Raw genomic sequence first — 15,578 nt, 5'->3', positions numbered from 1 at the left:
GTGAATTTGTTTATCTATTTTTGTGTGGTTTTGAACTTGGTAAAGATTTAGAGAACTTTGTGTTTGTAACAGAATTAAAATATTTCCCATTATTCTCTGTACTCAATCTTCAAAGCAGAGATCACCCTGCTTTAAGCCCTCGAACTTGCTCAAAAGTATAGCTGTTTATATTCGCCACTATGTCTTGGATAGGAGTTCAACATGCTTTGCAGTAGAAGAGTTCTCAAAAACAACAGTTCTGTGATTTTGGTATTAAGAGTGTTTCATGTATTGTTCAAAATTCCACAGAATAAACAAGTTCCTGATCAAAAGAATATATTGAAGTGAGTTGATAATTTTTTTAAAACAGGTTTAGCATTGAAAAATATCATCAGGTGAAGATAAAATGCTTGAAACCCTGAAAGCATTGAGGCTGTGAGGCAGTCCCTTTTGAGTTTGACACAACGTTCTGCCAAAAAACATGTTACAGCTTTTGGGTTCACAACCTTATGTTATCATGCTTGAACACTTTTTAAGGCATCGATACCAAAATTTAGTAGATAACCTTCATATGTGCTTTCAGTAAGATAGTTCTACGTCTGCTTGTGTATCAATCATATCAATGGAAGTACTAAGAGCCCTTTTCCCTAAAAAACTTGTCTCATTCCGGGGTAATGTTGGATGGCTGGCACTAGTGATCTCAAACCTAGTGACTTTTTTCCTGTGGGATTACTTAAAATCTAGGGTGTATAGACATGCCTCAAAATCTGGATCTGAAGACAGCTATTTAAGAGGAGATAGCAGGTATCCCGCATAACATGACACATGGTGTGATGACAACATTTAGAAATTGCCTTCAATTGTGTATTGAGAATAATGACAACACTTTGCAGTGATCATTTTCAAAACAACTGTTTTCAAAACAGTTTTATATTCTTTAATTATTATTCTTTATCTGTAATATTTTGTGTTTTATTAACTTGTAAAATGTGGGAGATCTTTTGGGTCACCTTATATTTATATAAAACTATATATAAATAGAAATGTATAACTTGTACTTACATTCAAAACAACAGGATTGAAATCGTGTTGTGCAAGAGATCCAGCAGCATCAGACTGTAGTATATCGTTCACGTAAGGCATCAAAAGATCACCAAAGAAATCAGTAGATTCTCTAGGCAGTTGAGTCGGCATGTTGTCAATTGAGCACACCAATAACCCAGAACCTTTGAAACTGTTCAAATACATTTTGTAAATTCAATGAATTAAAAAAATATTTTCTGTTTATCTTTAAAATAAGTGTTTATGGTCTATTTCGAGATTGGGTGACCTATGATGTTGTCAGATTTCCGAGCCTAGATACTCTTTTCACAATAGTTATTTAATTGTGCTTTTTCACAAATAGAGGCAGTGCCTGTTGGCACATTTATTATTGGATTATTTGTTTACTAAGCAGCAAACTCTTCAATGTGCAATTCTCCCTCCTCACTGCTCTTTCAGTTTGAGGTGGTTGACGACCAAATCAACATGTCTTGTGCTACTATGCAGGACTCCATTGCTAACCAAGTTGAAGGTATTACAATATAAATATGAAGGATTTTATCAGATATGTGAAGTGAAAAGTTCATTTTAGGTTGAATTCAGAATATAGGAAAAACACCACCAAACAGGATAAATATTAGGGATTTTTATTCTTGACTCAATGGCTAGAAATGTAATAGAAAAAAGAGGTAAGTTAAAATTTTTACACACCATTGATTAAGTTACTATTGTTATTTTCATACTACACCATTTATCCCTCTTGCTGTGTATGATCAGATTTTTATATATGCTAGTGGCAGATGAGAATAGACAGAATAAATGTGCAAAGGAAAAGAGCCTGTAGGGTCGCCTTTAGGTAGTTTTTGTTTTTCAGTTTGCTAAAATAACAAATAGATTTTTGCAACTTCATTATTATTATTTTTCAACATGTTTAAGCTATTATTATGATTCATATCAATATACTGATAAAATACAAATAATGTACACAACTAATCGAATCATTAAAACAAATTTTTGAACCAAAGCTCCTGCTTCTTAGCAGGAAAATCATGAAAATACAACATCACACTAATCAAATCACAATGATACAAATCAATCATTGATTCATAATACATGTGGTCATTGTATGAAATAAATTGACGTTTAAAATCCTAAATGGGAAAAATTTCAAAAATTACGAGTATCTACTAGAATACCTCGGAAAATATCATGAATTAATGTATGAAAAATGTAATGATTATAGTTGTAGCATACCTTCAGTATAGTTATCAGCCACACATAACTGCTCAAGTATGCATTTAACTGAATTCATTTGAATGTTATTTGTAACTGTGGTTTTATATGATATTGAGTTTGACTAATATCTATAGCTCATCCAGTATATCCAGCATCACAATTTTCTATTGTATTACCTTTTAGTGTCTTTATTTCTGTCTGCATCATAGAGACAAAAGGGGGTGTCAATAGTGGTACACTCATTCATAAACTCAATGGAGCCACCAGGATCAGCACTGATGTCACAGATGGCGAGAGTGCGGTGGGGCAAGGCGGGGGCCCCCTCACTTATCGGCAGCCAAGGCGTCTGAGGGGGTACCAGCAGGTCTTTGGCGTCAGGCAGCGTGAGCAGCTTGGGTGAGCCCACCGCCCAGTAGATACCATTCACTATGATTGATGCGTATGGTGCGATCTGCGCTTGGTTAGAGATCATTGAACAATGTAGTCTGTATTTATATTTGTCTAGATTAATCGATCAGTCTATTACTGGCAATTGTGACATTAAGTGGGTGAATGAATTGTGTGTTTAAAAGAAATTCAAATGTGTATTTTTACCAATAATATTTGTACTTTTAATATTAGTGTATACAATCGCAATCTATTCTACATGAACAAGTTTTTATTTTGAAAACAAAGTGGCAATTTGATCAAAATTTGTTTGCAGTATTCAAACAACAGTTTCCTGAAGCTCAACTGCCTAGCTGGCAGGTAATTTCTAAATAAAACATGAGATTTGAAGTGATAGATGCAGTAAGTGATTTGCCGTGAAGTCATCGCCTAGATCAGTATGTACCTCTAAAGAGATAGAAGTTGTTGCGGAGCAAGTACTTTTTGCAATCCAATTTTTATTGAAAATTTTATATATATATATATATATTTATAATTTTCTCATTAACATGAAGAGGTCACAATTTTAAATAGTAAAAAAATAAATTTGTAATGCGTTGTTTTAGACCTAAACCTGAAATTTGGCCCAAGGGGGAGAGATTACAGGATGGTTGTAATTTTTTAAATTTATATCTCAGCTTGTATGAGCTACTGTGGGAAACTTTGCTTGGCCAGATTAATGTTTTTTTTATGAATTTTTCATAACAAGCTCCATTTTCAGTGGCGGGTGTTAAAGCAGAAATAGCCATAATGTTTAGAATCATCACATGTGGAGTATTATTGGAAAAGTGAGTAATTTAATTTTGACTGATTAGTTTTTTGGTAAAATAAATCATTTTAGATGGGCTGGTAGTGAAAACAATAGATAGATATGATCTGAATTATTAAAAATGTATATCTCAACTCTTAGGGGGTATGGAATACTAATATGTAAAAATCAAAGCTTTTTCAAAGAAGTATAGTAAATCGCCCATTCATGAATGATGGGCATGAAAGACAACATTTTCAGAGTTATGGAATAAGATGAGTGGTGTGACTGAAAGATCTTGATAAGCACTACAATTTTGACTTATTAGTTTTTTATAAGGTATACTGTCTAAGACCAACAAGACTTTGATACTTGAAAGAGAACTGAAAAATGTGGGAGATATATGTAATAAATTTTATAAACAGGTAACACATAGAACTTATTATTGTATACATTAAGAATTATTTTTAAAATTTTAACCAGATTAATTTTACAGTATCATAGATAACGTCACAAAGTTCTATACTGTTACACAGGTGTTTGATAAATCAGGTAATGAAGCTTTCTGGTTAAAAAAAAATTTACCTTCTTTCCAAATGTAGACATGTATAACTCAGGATGTGCATCATACTCTTCTGCATCGAAGCCTCCACCATCTCTCCTTTGTAAGTGATCCCTCCTCCTGACCTGACACCCATACACCTTATTGGTTACTGGAAATGAAATTATTTTAATTAGATGCTGGAATGAATGATTTTACTTTGGATAATATTATGGATCATGGGAATACTCAGTTGTTTGTGAATATAACTATAATTGTCGTATTCACTTGGTCTAAACCCCAACACACCTAAATAATGAATCATGTACTTAAGTTTAAATATTAAATAAATATAATAACTAGCACTTGCCCGTGGCTTCACACACAATTTCCTGTTGAAAAACAGTACACTATATTCACGTATTCTTTTTCTATCACATTCTAAACATTCTTGAGATAATTGATAGTCATTCCATCGTGAGCCTTTTAGGCGCATTATGAAGGAAGTATTATATTTCTTGCCTCTATCTTTCATGGTTTTTACTAGGTGTTGATAAGTAATTCATTACAATTAATTTATATGGATGAATCTTGATAAACTAATTAGGTTATAAAGAATCAAATTCGCTCTGTTAAAATTAATTTTCTATCTAAGATATTTCCAGTATTATTGTGGAGTTTGCCTTGTGCTCTGATCAAGAAAATGTATGAACAAAAACCAATTTATATCATAAAGCGTCTTCTTTTGGCTCTTTTCATTTACCTTCGATCTAATCAAATTCGATTACCTTATGTGCAAACATTCACGGCTTTGTACAATGAGGTAGTTTTTATAACAGCGTTTATTAGTATTTTCATTGCATTAGATAGATTATTGATCATTAGTGCAATCTAAATTTAAAATTAGGCAATAACTTCTTCTATGCAATCTGCATTACACTACTGATCAAGGACTTTACAATAATAATTTTCTAAATTTTAAATGTAATTAACAAATGACAATAGACAATAGACAAATCTCTTTATTTACATAATCGAAAAGAACAGTATAGCGTCAAATATTTAAAACAGTCATAACTCAGAAATAAACTTTAGAAGAGATAAGTAGAGCAATTTTGGAAAAGTTCATCTGAGATGTGCACTCCTTGCTCTCTCAATAAATTCCTCCAGGCTGTAGATGGTTTCGGAGATGAGCCAGCTACGTAGTCTCTGCTTTAAGGAAATGTGATTCCCCTTCTTGATTTCAGGTGGTAGTAAATTGTACAGCCTTGCACCGGCGTAGGACGGTTTCATGGCGAAAAGGCTCATTCTGTGTGCTGGAAGGGCAAAATCATCTGCAAATCTGGTGTTGTGGTTGTGAGCATTGGCGTTCCTGGGCAACCCAAGGCTACTGGCATACAGGATGACTTCCATTATGTATAAAGATGTCACAGTTAAAATTCCCAATTGCTTAAAAGCAATCCTGCAGCTCTCACGATATTGAAGACTGGCCATGCACCTAACTGCCTTCTTCTGGAGTACCAGCACCCGCTGGAGGTTACTGGCAGAGGAGGCACCCCAAAGAATGATCCCATACTTAATGTGGGTCTCAAATAAAGCAAAATAGGCAGTTTTAATCGCTGGACTGGTGCAGGTCGCTTTGATTCTTTTCAGAGCAAATAGAGAGGAACTCAGCTTCTGGCATAAAGAGTCGATTTGGCTACGCCATGAGAGCCGGTCATCCAAGATTAAACCCAGGTGTTTAATGGATGTTACAGATTGTAAGTTGGGTAGGTCATATACATCATTCTTATGTCGCCCTACTGACAGTTGTTTTGTTTTGTCTTCATTAAGTACAAGGTCGTTGTTAATATAATATTCATGTGCCATATTCATCGCAATGTAGGTTGATATCTCCAATGCTTCAACTGATCTGTTGTTAGTGATCAGGACGGTGTCATCAGCATACATGATAGGGAGGCAGAAGGCCTCTAAGTATCTAGTAAGGTCTTCAGTATAGAGCACAAACAGCACTGGACCCAGTACCGAACCTTGAGGAACACCCCTATTTACTCTCAGGGGAGATGATCTGGCTGTTTTTGTTTGTCCATTTTTGAGCTGCTTCAGCTCTACTATTTGCTTGCGGTCGTGAAGGTAATCTCCAAACCAGTTCAAGGCTGTGTCTGTTATTCCCAGTGATCTCAGTTTTTCTATTGTTAGGCCATGGTCGAGGCAGTCAAAGGCCTTGCTAAGGTCTAGGAATACGTTGACCACAGTATTTCCAGCTTCCAAACTGTCAATAATGCACTCAACCAGATCCACCAGGGCAGTCGTTGTTGACCTTCCAGAAATGAAACCATGTTGGTTTTTGGGAATAAGAGAATTTTGCTGTGTTTCTGCCTCTTTGATGGACTTCAGCTGAAAGTATTAACAGCTGTTAAGTAACAGTTCACTTTGTATTACGTGTTGTGGCGCAGTCTGCCGGATCGAAGTTAAAACATTCCAAAATCAACAACAATTTATAAATAAAATATTAATTAAATAAACAATTTAAATTTGACAGAGTTGTAAATCTAAACCATTTTCAAATCCCCTGCAAAACACACACAAAATGTCATCAAAATCGGTCAAGTCGTTTAGGAGGAATTCAGTCACATACACACAAACACAAGAAATATATATATATATAAAGATATAAATATAAATAATTTCACTCACTTTTATTGTCTTTATTGTCAACTCACAATTAAATATAAAGTATCGTGGCATTCAGATGTTTAGAAATCAGTTGCCAATAGAAAGAATTGATGATTCAATTTGGATTAAATTATTTGATCAAAGATATCATGTATTTAAATTATGTTGCCACTGATGAAAATTTCACTGTTTAAGGTAGATGACATATAAGTATACAAATAGTTTTGTTAAAGCATTTTCTTAAATGTAAGTCTGGTAATGAAACCTGCTCTAAATAAATATGAAATTTCTATTCTAACTTTTCAATTTAACCATTTGTCTGGTCCAAATTCTTGAGATAGAAGATAGATGTCATTAATTTACTGCAGAGGTGATCCAAAATAAAACTTGCCCTGTCAAGACATTTTTTTGACACACCCCCAAAAATGTTGATGCTCTTCCTTTCTTTATATTCCCTACATCAATTTTTTTCGGACTATGTACTTTTTATTCTTGTAAAAATATGTGCTCTAAACAACCACCCCGTGAAACTACCTAACAGCTGTACATAGTTTTAGTATTAGTTTGGTACCATCAAACTGTCAGGTGCATTCATAGGACTTCTGCAACAGCTGTGCAATCTAAACTGTATTCCCCACAAGATAACACTTGGGTTGGAATTGTTATAAATTTAGTAAACTTACCACCATGCTCAGCGACTTTTTGCAGCATATCAGGAGGTACAAACTCATGGGGAAATTCTTGAAATACTTCTAAAGCACCTTGTGAAACATTCCCGGATCTATAATGTAGATATCAATTAAACTTTTAAATAACAAATATTAATTAATACTACAGGAGCTGAGAGCCAATTTTCATTGTATGAGCATTAAATTAAATCAGCATCTTCTAACCATATACAGACCCTGAAAGAAGCAGTTTTTAATTTCTTGATCTAATTGACTAAAGGTGAAATAACTATTATTTATGTTTGACAGTTAGTTTTAGGTGTGTCAAGCTTAGAAAAATATTATCTGATAAAGTAATACTGTTTTATATTTTTAATCCTTTTGATACCCTCCCATTTCAACACAGTGAAACTAGTGCGGCAAACAATACATTTTTTCTTTAGAAAAGTATTCTATCAATTCCAGGAAAAACCAGGTTGTGTGCTTATTCAACGTAAATTTGTTCTCAGCTCCCAGACTATAAGAACATAAATTTGAGTATAGACATTATGCTCTAAAATATTTGAAAACAATACAGTATACTTGTTATTATTAAAACTAATTTCTGATGCTTGAACTGTTAATTATAACAATATAGACTGTATTTACAAGATGTAAAAAAGTCCCTGAATGGCTGTTATTTCCAGCATGGTTGCTGTTTGAGGTCATGTTTGCTGCATTGTACTCTACTAATAAATACCATTAATTTTATGTGCATACCAACCTATGCTTATAAAATCTTCTGACTCCTTGTGGGCCGTACCCCTGAGGAAGTAACGGGTCACTAGATATGTGTTATTAGAATGTTTTGTCCAATAAGTCTGTACCAAGTTCTATAGCTCTATCTTAAATAGTTTCAGAAATATTTAACCGTCCCAGGACTTTTTGGACACCTTGTATACCTAATTTGTACAGTCCAATGGTGATGAATAACTTTTTAGTATATTCAGAGCAATAACAATCCAGACCTAGATGTCTGACTGAAGTTAATAACTAGGCCGGTCTAATCAGTCAACAGAATTCGTTAGTGTTGTGCTAGATTCTGTCAATAGTAAAAATAACTCTGTGCACTTGGATTGTACTGTGAACAATTGTTTCGGTGAGACTTTTGTGTCCTACGTTTTCTTTGCTTCAAAGTGTTACAAATAAATACATGTGCACTACGCTTCATCATAATTGTTATCAAACAAAAATCACACAAAACAAACAAACAGAATTCAATAGACCTACCCGGATTAGACAGAATGCCAACTGTGCAATTTATTCTATTGGTAATATCGAATTCAAGTTATGTTAAGCAAATAATAATTTATAGTCAGATATATGGCATTTGTATTGAAACTGTAACTAATTTTTTAATAATATGACAGTGATGCAATTCAAAATAAAAAAGGGGAGTGCTCAGTAAAGGGATTGTGTTGCTTCATATCAGTGTTTGGCTCCATTCTGTTGGTGGTATTCGAAGGCTAATTCAACAGTTCAGTTGAGAGCAGGTTCATTCATTTTTGTTTTTGTTTGTGTTTTTTGTTAAAGAGAAGCCGATCCCCTTTTATGTCTTATTCTGCCCGTCCTCATGGGCCACTGGCCTGTGCAAGGATCTTATCAAACAGAATAAGGGGGAGAGTCGAAACAGTACAAGGTCAATGGTACTAATAAAAAGTGCAAGGTTCGCAGACAGGATTGGGACCTGCGCTATCTCTAACTCAGACTCAAAGTCCAACGTCTTAGATCGCTCGGTCATCGGCACTCACAACAGTCACTGTACAGATCATACAAGGTACCATCTGGACCATTTATTTCTGTACATGAAGTGTGTGAGCTTTGTGGAAAACACTTTGAAAATGAAAAAAAAAATGCTGTGGGGTTATGACCAACATTACAGCAGGAATGTTTTTTTTTTTCAAGAAATTTTTGGATAAGTTGGGCTCTGCTGCAAGTACTTAAACATTAGTGGAAACTATGTTAAAAAATGGTTGAATATGTGCTAGTTTATGGAAACTTAAATTAGTTTAAAACATGATTTAGTGATACTTCAATTTGTGAATATACCTAAAAAATCAGTAAATTATAAATATAAACTCTAGAGCAGTAAGAGGAATAAGCAACTATCTTCATTTTTTATATGTATATAGTTTTTTATCAGATTTGATCTATTCTATTTAATCATTAAATAAGTGCACTCTTACCCTGTAATGACGAATGTAAGAGGCCCTATGGATTTTGGCATCATTCCAAGAGCTATTTCATATCCAGCATCCCGTATTGCTTGTCTAGCCATTGACGAGTTCCTGTAGTTGTGTGCAGGTCCAATATGCTAAACATTTCAAAATGTGAGGTTTATAAAATATAAATATATTATATAATTATAAATTATATTATATTTGTTTATCAAATGAACAAATACAAACTTTTTGCCTGCTAGTTTAACATAATGATGGACCACGGATTTTATTTTAAGGACACAGTATACCTGAAGGACTAAGAAGATTAAATATATTAGGAAATATATCCCCATATATAATTTGAGGAAATGTATTAAATTTCTTTGGTAAATGGTACAACTTGTGGATTTTAAACACAATAATATTTATCTTAAGATAAAACCAGTGAACTTTTGGTTTAAAATTCAAAGCTTTACTCCAAAGCTATGAGGAGATCAATTTGACTATTGTTTTCTTTCTGAAGACGTGGCATAAGTCCGGAAGCCCTTCTCCCTCAAATCCCTGATAGATCAACTTTACAGTTGGTAGTAAAAAGGTCACAAATTCAGTCCTACCATTTGGGTCAACATTTCCTTGGTAGTAAATAAAATAAAATCTAAAGCTGTTATTAAATGGTGGATAAAGAACTTATTTCCAGAAAAATTTATGGCATGAACTTACCATGAAGGGAGTGTGGTGTCCTAATGCTAGGAGTCGCAATCCAAGACCATGCAGAATGTTGACCATACCAGCAACGCCAGCGTACTTTCCAAACGCTACAACTCTTTGACCTTGTTCACTCACAAGCTTTTCATAATCAATTAATCGAATATTCTGAAAATTAATCCAGAGTAAAATTGATCAGATAAATCTAGAAGAATATAAGAGTTTTAAATTAATCTACCTAAATTGTGCATTTAGGTTATCAGTTATTTTCTACAAAACTGCAAAACTGCTAGTTAAATTTTAAATATAGATTATTTATATGTTGCATATATAAATAATCAAACAAACTTAAGCATTGACAACTACTCGATTGACTGTGTAGAAAGTTTTAAATATTTGGGTGTAACAATAAACAGCAAAAACGTGGAGGATATAGAGATACAAAGCAAATTAGCTAATGCAAATAGGTGTCTTGGGGCGTGTACAAGACTCTTTACGTCAAGATTGTTGTCACAATGCTCCAAAATAAGAATTTATAAAACAATCATTCAACCAGTCCTAATGTATGGAAGTGAAACATGGACATTAACGAAGAAAAATGAGGGGCGGTTGATTGTTTTTGAGAATAAAGTTCTCCGAAAAATATTTGGACCAATATGTGATGAAGGGGTGTGGCGAATAAGAAAAAATAGAGAATTACGCAATGTATACCAAGATCCTGATATTGTGGCTTTGGTGAAGGCAAAGAGAATTAGCTGGCTAGGACATGTACATCGGAGACAGGAGGGCACAAGGTTAAAAGAGGTCTACCAGGCGGTACCGACAGGAAGGCGCCCTTTGGGTAGGCCAAAGATAAGATGGTGCGATCAAGTGGTCGAAGATGTGACCCGGTGTGGAGGGTCTGTGGATCTGGCGGAAGACAGGGTGGCGTGGAAGAGGCTCATAGACGAGGCAAAGAATCGACTGAGATTTGTTACGCCCCGGCAGTAAGTAAGTAAGTATATGTTGCATATATTTTTTGTTTGAGTAAAACCATTTTAACCTTGCCAATTATGCTTATAATTTTAAGTTACTATTGACCATTTTAATAAACACACTGCTGTTTTTAACATAAATTTACCAGCAGAAAGAGTATTAGAGATATGTTGTATACATGCCTTCAGTTTATAATTTGTAATTTTATATATAGTACTGAAAATTACTGCTGTAAGAATTATGTGCAACTTAAAACCAAAAGATATATTAATTTGGCATTTTGACCATTATCTTTATATTTTTTAAATAGTAAAATATGTAATCCAACAACAGCATAAAACACAAAAAAGAACACTAGCTATAAAGGTGCAATAGTCTATAAAAACTTGCCAAAGGAAATATAAATTGAAAAGAAATTGCACTTTAAATCCCAACTTGCTGAGTAAACCTTTTTACTTGTTAGAGGAATTTAATTATAAAGGCATTGCTTAGTGACAATCATAACTTAGTTTTAGTTAGTTGTATTTAATTTCAATCATTAAATAAGCTTTACCGTGATGTTAACTTATAAATAATTTAACTTGTGACACTGTTCATCTGTATATTGTGCACAGTTCGTGAATAAAAATACTATGATTGAGTATACATTGCAAATCAAATTCAATATACTTTTAACTATGGAACTTTTGTGGTGGAGAATTATAACATATCTTTATTTTTTTGCTATATAATGCTGAAAGAATTCTGAATTAGTAATTTGAAGACCTTAGTAATAGTTTTTATAAAACCTTTTACAGTTATAGAGATCCTGTACAAAAAAAGTAAAAAAACTCAAATTATTGATTATGACAGTATTTATATACATATATTTCAAACTACTAAATTATAAAACACCACCCTATTGTATCGGAAAGGTGAAATGCATTGTTATAATAGTACAAGTAGAAAAAAAGGTACAGAGGGGCATTACAACTTAAATTGTTTTGACAGGAAGATAAGTTACAATGATCTGGTATTATAAAAAGGCTACCAATTTCAATGAAATGTATAAATTCAATTATATAGTTCAAAAGTGTTTTTTCTTGATTAACTTACACGTAATTTAATACCTAATAGAATTTGAGGAGCATCTGTTCTGTAAAATGACCAAAGGTTTAGATTTAATCGACTAGAACTATAATCTACAATATATTAATACACTGCATCTATTTAGTAATTTCAGGATTCTGATCAATGTTTCAACAACAAATATAACAACTAATCTAATGTTAATCAGGGTTCAATGTCAATGATAGGCAGACAAGCAATGTGAGATTAAAACATAGGAAAATACAACAGTTAAGATCAATTATAATTATGATTAATCAAATTAGTAAACTGTAGCTGAAATCAATATACATTAATCCGACATGTATTTAAATAAAAGTTCAAAACTTGTGAATGTTTTAATCTACCTTGATTTATCTCTATAAACAGCACAGAGAATGGCTAATTTTAAACATAGTTAATTTTTGTATGAAACAGTTGATTTAATTTTTTAAATAGATGCTATTTTGTGTACTGTTTTGTGTTAGTTTTAGATATAAAAATCAATTATTAAAAGAATGTTGTATCTAATATATTTCACATTTAAAAGTATACATTAACATAAAACTAATTTATATACCTTTTCTAAAATGGCATCTAATAAAGGCATATTTGATTCCTGTGCCTTTATTGTGTGTGAAAACATGCAATATGTTTTATTTGGCAATAGCAAATCCACTGGCACTTGCTTTACTCCAAATATAACGGAGGCTTCAGATATGTCTTCTTGTGGGATAGCCCCTGCACTGACGTAAGACTGAAACATAAAAATATTCCCCAATTAAAAATGTAAGACGGTATTAACTTGTCAACAAAACTGATACTTTCATGAAAGAATAGAAAACTTGGCAAATGAACAATGAAAATTGTTTTATTGCACAACAATAAAAAAATGTAATATAGTGCTATTCGAAATTAAATTTAAATATCCCTCAAACATTTGGAAGTAATTAATGAATGGATCATCATAAATACCTATTAAAATCACATAGCAATGTGTGTTAACAGTTGTTTTGTGAATACTAGAAATGTTATAAGAAATACTTATTTCAAACTGATACCTAACTCTTATTTTTTTTTTGTAAAAAATCATATAATAATAATGTGGTTCACATGATAACTTATATAACTTTGTACATAAAAAAGTGATCAATTTCGATTTCAACATGTTAGATAATTAGATACACTCCCTGACAGACCATTTTCTGGAGTTCTGATGTTTATTCCACTAATTTAAGTTTATATGGTCAATCCTAATTAAATCCAATACTGAGTCTGATCAGAGACTGAAGTTCTGATTCTATTCTAAATAGATAGAGTAGAAATCAGAACAAAGGAGAATCCACATCAAATACACTACCCAACTCTGAACAGTTTCTAGAGTTTTGATGCATATTCTACATATTTAAGTATACTTGGAGAATCTTAATTATTGCAATACCCAACTCTGAACAGTTTCTGGAGTTCTAATATCCATCCAATCTATTTAAGTCTACATGGAGAATCCTAATTATCTATACTACCCAACTCTGAACAGTTTCTGGAGTTCTGATATCCATCCCATCTATTAAAGTCTTCATGGAGAATCCTAATTATTTACACTACCCAACTCTGAATAGTCTCTAGAGTTATGAAGACTAATCTTGATGCTTATTTGAAGAATGCTATTTAGAGTTATTATTAAATAAATGCAATCAATACATTGAGGGTTTCTTGTGTTTTTATTCAGGAACATTTGATTTAGCTATACTGTCACCAATTTTTATGTACACAAGCATATCCTTTACGTTTTCCAGTTATAAATAAAGATTAAGGCACACCACCAAGCGTAATTAGTGGATAACAGCTGTGACAGTGTATCACAGATTAGAAATCTCCACCGCATAACTGATCAGTTTTGGCTTGCTTCCCATTCGCACTTATCACTGCATAAACAAGTCCACTCCAAAACCAATGCCAGTTTTCAATAAAAATCTTACTCTCGTTCAATATTGATAAAACAAAAGCTGATTTAAATTACTTTTAAAAATGTACTGATACGTCTTCACTCTTTTAGGTCATGCAGATAGATGACGTACCGGTATGTCTACTCCTATCTCACTAATAGCCACGACTCATCAAAAAGTTAATGCTTTGAGACACCCAAAATCTATTCTAAATGGGGATCAATGAGGAAACACTGTTATTCTACCCAACTTTTGAGACATATATTGGATATTTTCACATACGTTTTCTAATTTCATAAAAGTTAATTCATCCAATACTCTACCTAAAAATCTGAATATCAGAGACACATTTTTAAATGCCTCACTTACTTGTATCGGGTATGCTCTTCTGTTTGATGGCTGAATGAGAACCTTGATACCAGCTCTCACCAGTCGTCGGACATTAGTCGGAGCAAATGGAGCTCTTCTCTCCCACACACTCTGATCCTCCCGTCTGATGGCTATCACCTTCCCTTTTACAGGCTGTGCACACAATATGTTATAATATACATATATCATTTGTAAAAATATTTTGAGTATAATTGTAAAATTTCAAGCTTTTAAATATTTGAGAAATGTTGATGCTTTTTACATATAAACGCTATTAAAAAGTACATGAATAATTATTTATAATTTATATATATAAATGTGTTACCTCTATTTTTAAGACAAAAGTGTTAAATACTCAAGTGAAACTATAAAAAACACAAATGACCATCATTACAATCACATATTATATTAATCGCAAAAACATTTCGTGCATATAATATTTCATTGATATACTGCTTTTAAGTCCAATAAAATAATGACTCTAATATATGTATATTCTTACAATATTATGGTATAAAATTATAGTAGAATGGAATTACTAAAATTAATTTTAAAACACATATTACCATAACATCATGATATATCACTAGTAGTCATTACATTAAATTGAAATCTGAATAAGTAGGTATATCATTTTAAAATACTCACAAGTTTTGTTGCCTTCTGGAAAGTTGAGCTAAAACGTGCTTGCATTTTAAATTTTTATGACAAATCTGAAAAAACAGACTTTAATGGTTTACAAATCTTTAACTAAAATGAAAGTACACATATAATTTGTAACAAGATCAGACACAATTTTATCATTTAACTTTGTAAATAAATACAAAAAACCAAAAATAATGTTAAATAACCATTTTTAATAAGTTATATTATTAATAACAGCTATAACATTTTATATTATACTTCACCCAACAAGCTAATTCACCTTAATTTTGTAAATACTTTAAACATACCCTGTAAAGATCATTAATTTGTATTGGT

General features: G+C 32.5%; 1 protein-coding gene across 1 annotated transcript in view; it reads right to left on the bottom strand.

The window, feature by feature from the left end:
- LOC124359779 (alpha-aminoadipic semialdehyde synthase, mitochondrial) overlaps positions 1 to 15,578 on the bottom strand; it is a 31,484-nt gene that overhangs the window by 15,254 nt on the left and 652 nt on the right. The window contains exons 2-10 of the mRNA XM_046812804.1: positions 15,246 to 15,310; positions 14,598 to 14,750; positions 12,863 to 13,039; positions 10,237 to 10,389; positions 9,541 to 9,668; positions 7,331 to 7,428; positions 4,016 to 4,143; positions 2,433 to 2,707; positions 1,042 to 1,213 (exon numbers count right to left, since the gene is read on the bottom strand). Coding sequence (XP_046668760.1) covers positions 1,042 to 1,213; positions 2,433 to 2,707; positions 4,016 to 4,143; positions 7,331 to 7,428; positions 9,541 to 9,668; positions 10,237 to 10,389; positions 12,863 to 13,039; positions 14,598 to 14,750; positions 15,246 to 15,290 — 1,329 coding nt within the window. The 5' untranslated portion in view covers positions 15,291 to 15,310. The remainder of the gene's footprint in view (positions 1 to 1,041; positions 1,214 to 2,432; positions 2,708 to 4,015; positions 4,144 to 7,330; positions 7,429 to 9,540; positions 9,669 to 10,236; positions 10,390 to 12,862; positions 13,040 to 14,597; positions 14,751 to 15,245; positions 15,311 to 15,578) is intronic.

This window comes from Homalodisca vitripennis, chromosome 1, assembly GCF_021130785.1.
Source record: "Homalodisca vitripennis isolate AUS2020 chromosome 1, UT_GWSS_2.1, whole genome shotgun sequence".
Classification (NCBI taxonomy): domain Eukaryota; kingdom Metazoa; phylum Arthropoda; class Insecta; order Hemiptera; family Cicadellidae; genus Homalodisca; species Homalodisca vitripennis.
The sequence above is the reverse complement of the archived record's forward strand: the minus strand, read 5'-3'. Positions and strand labels throughout refer to the sequence as shown.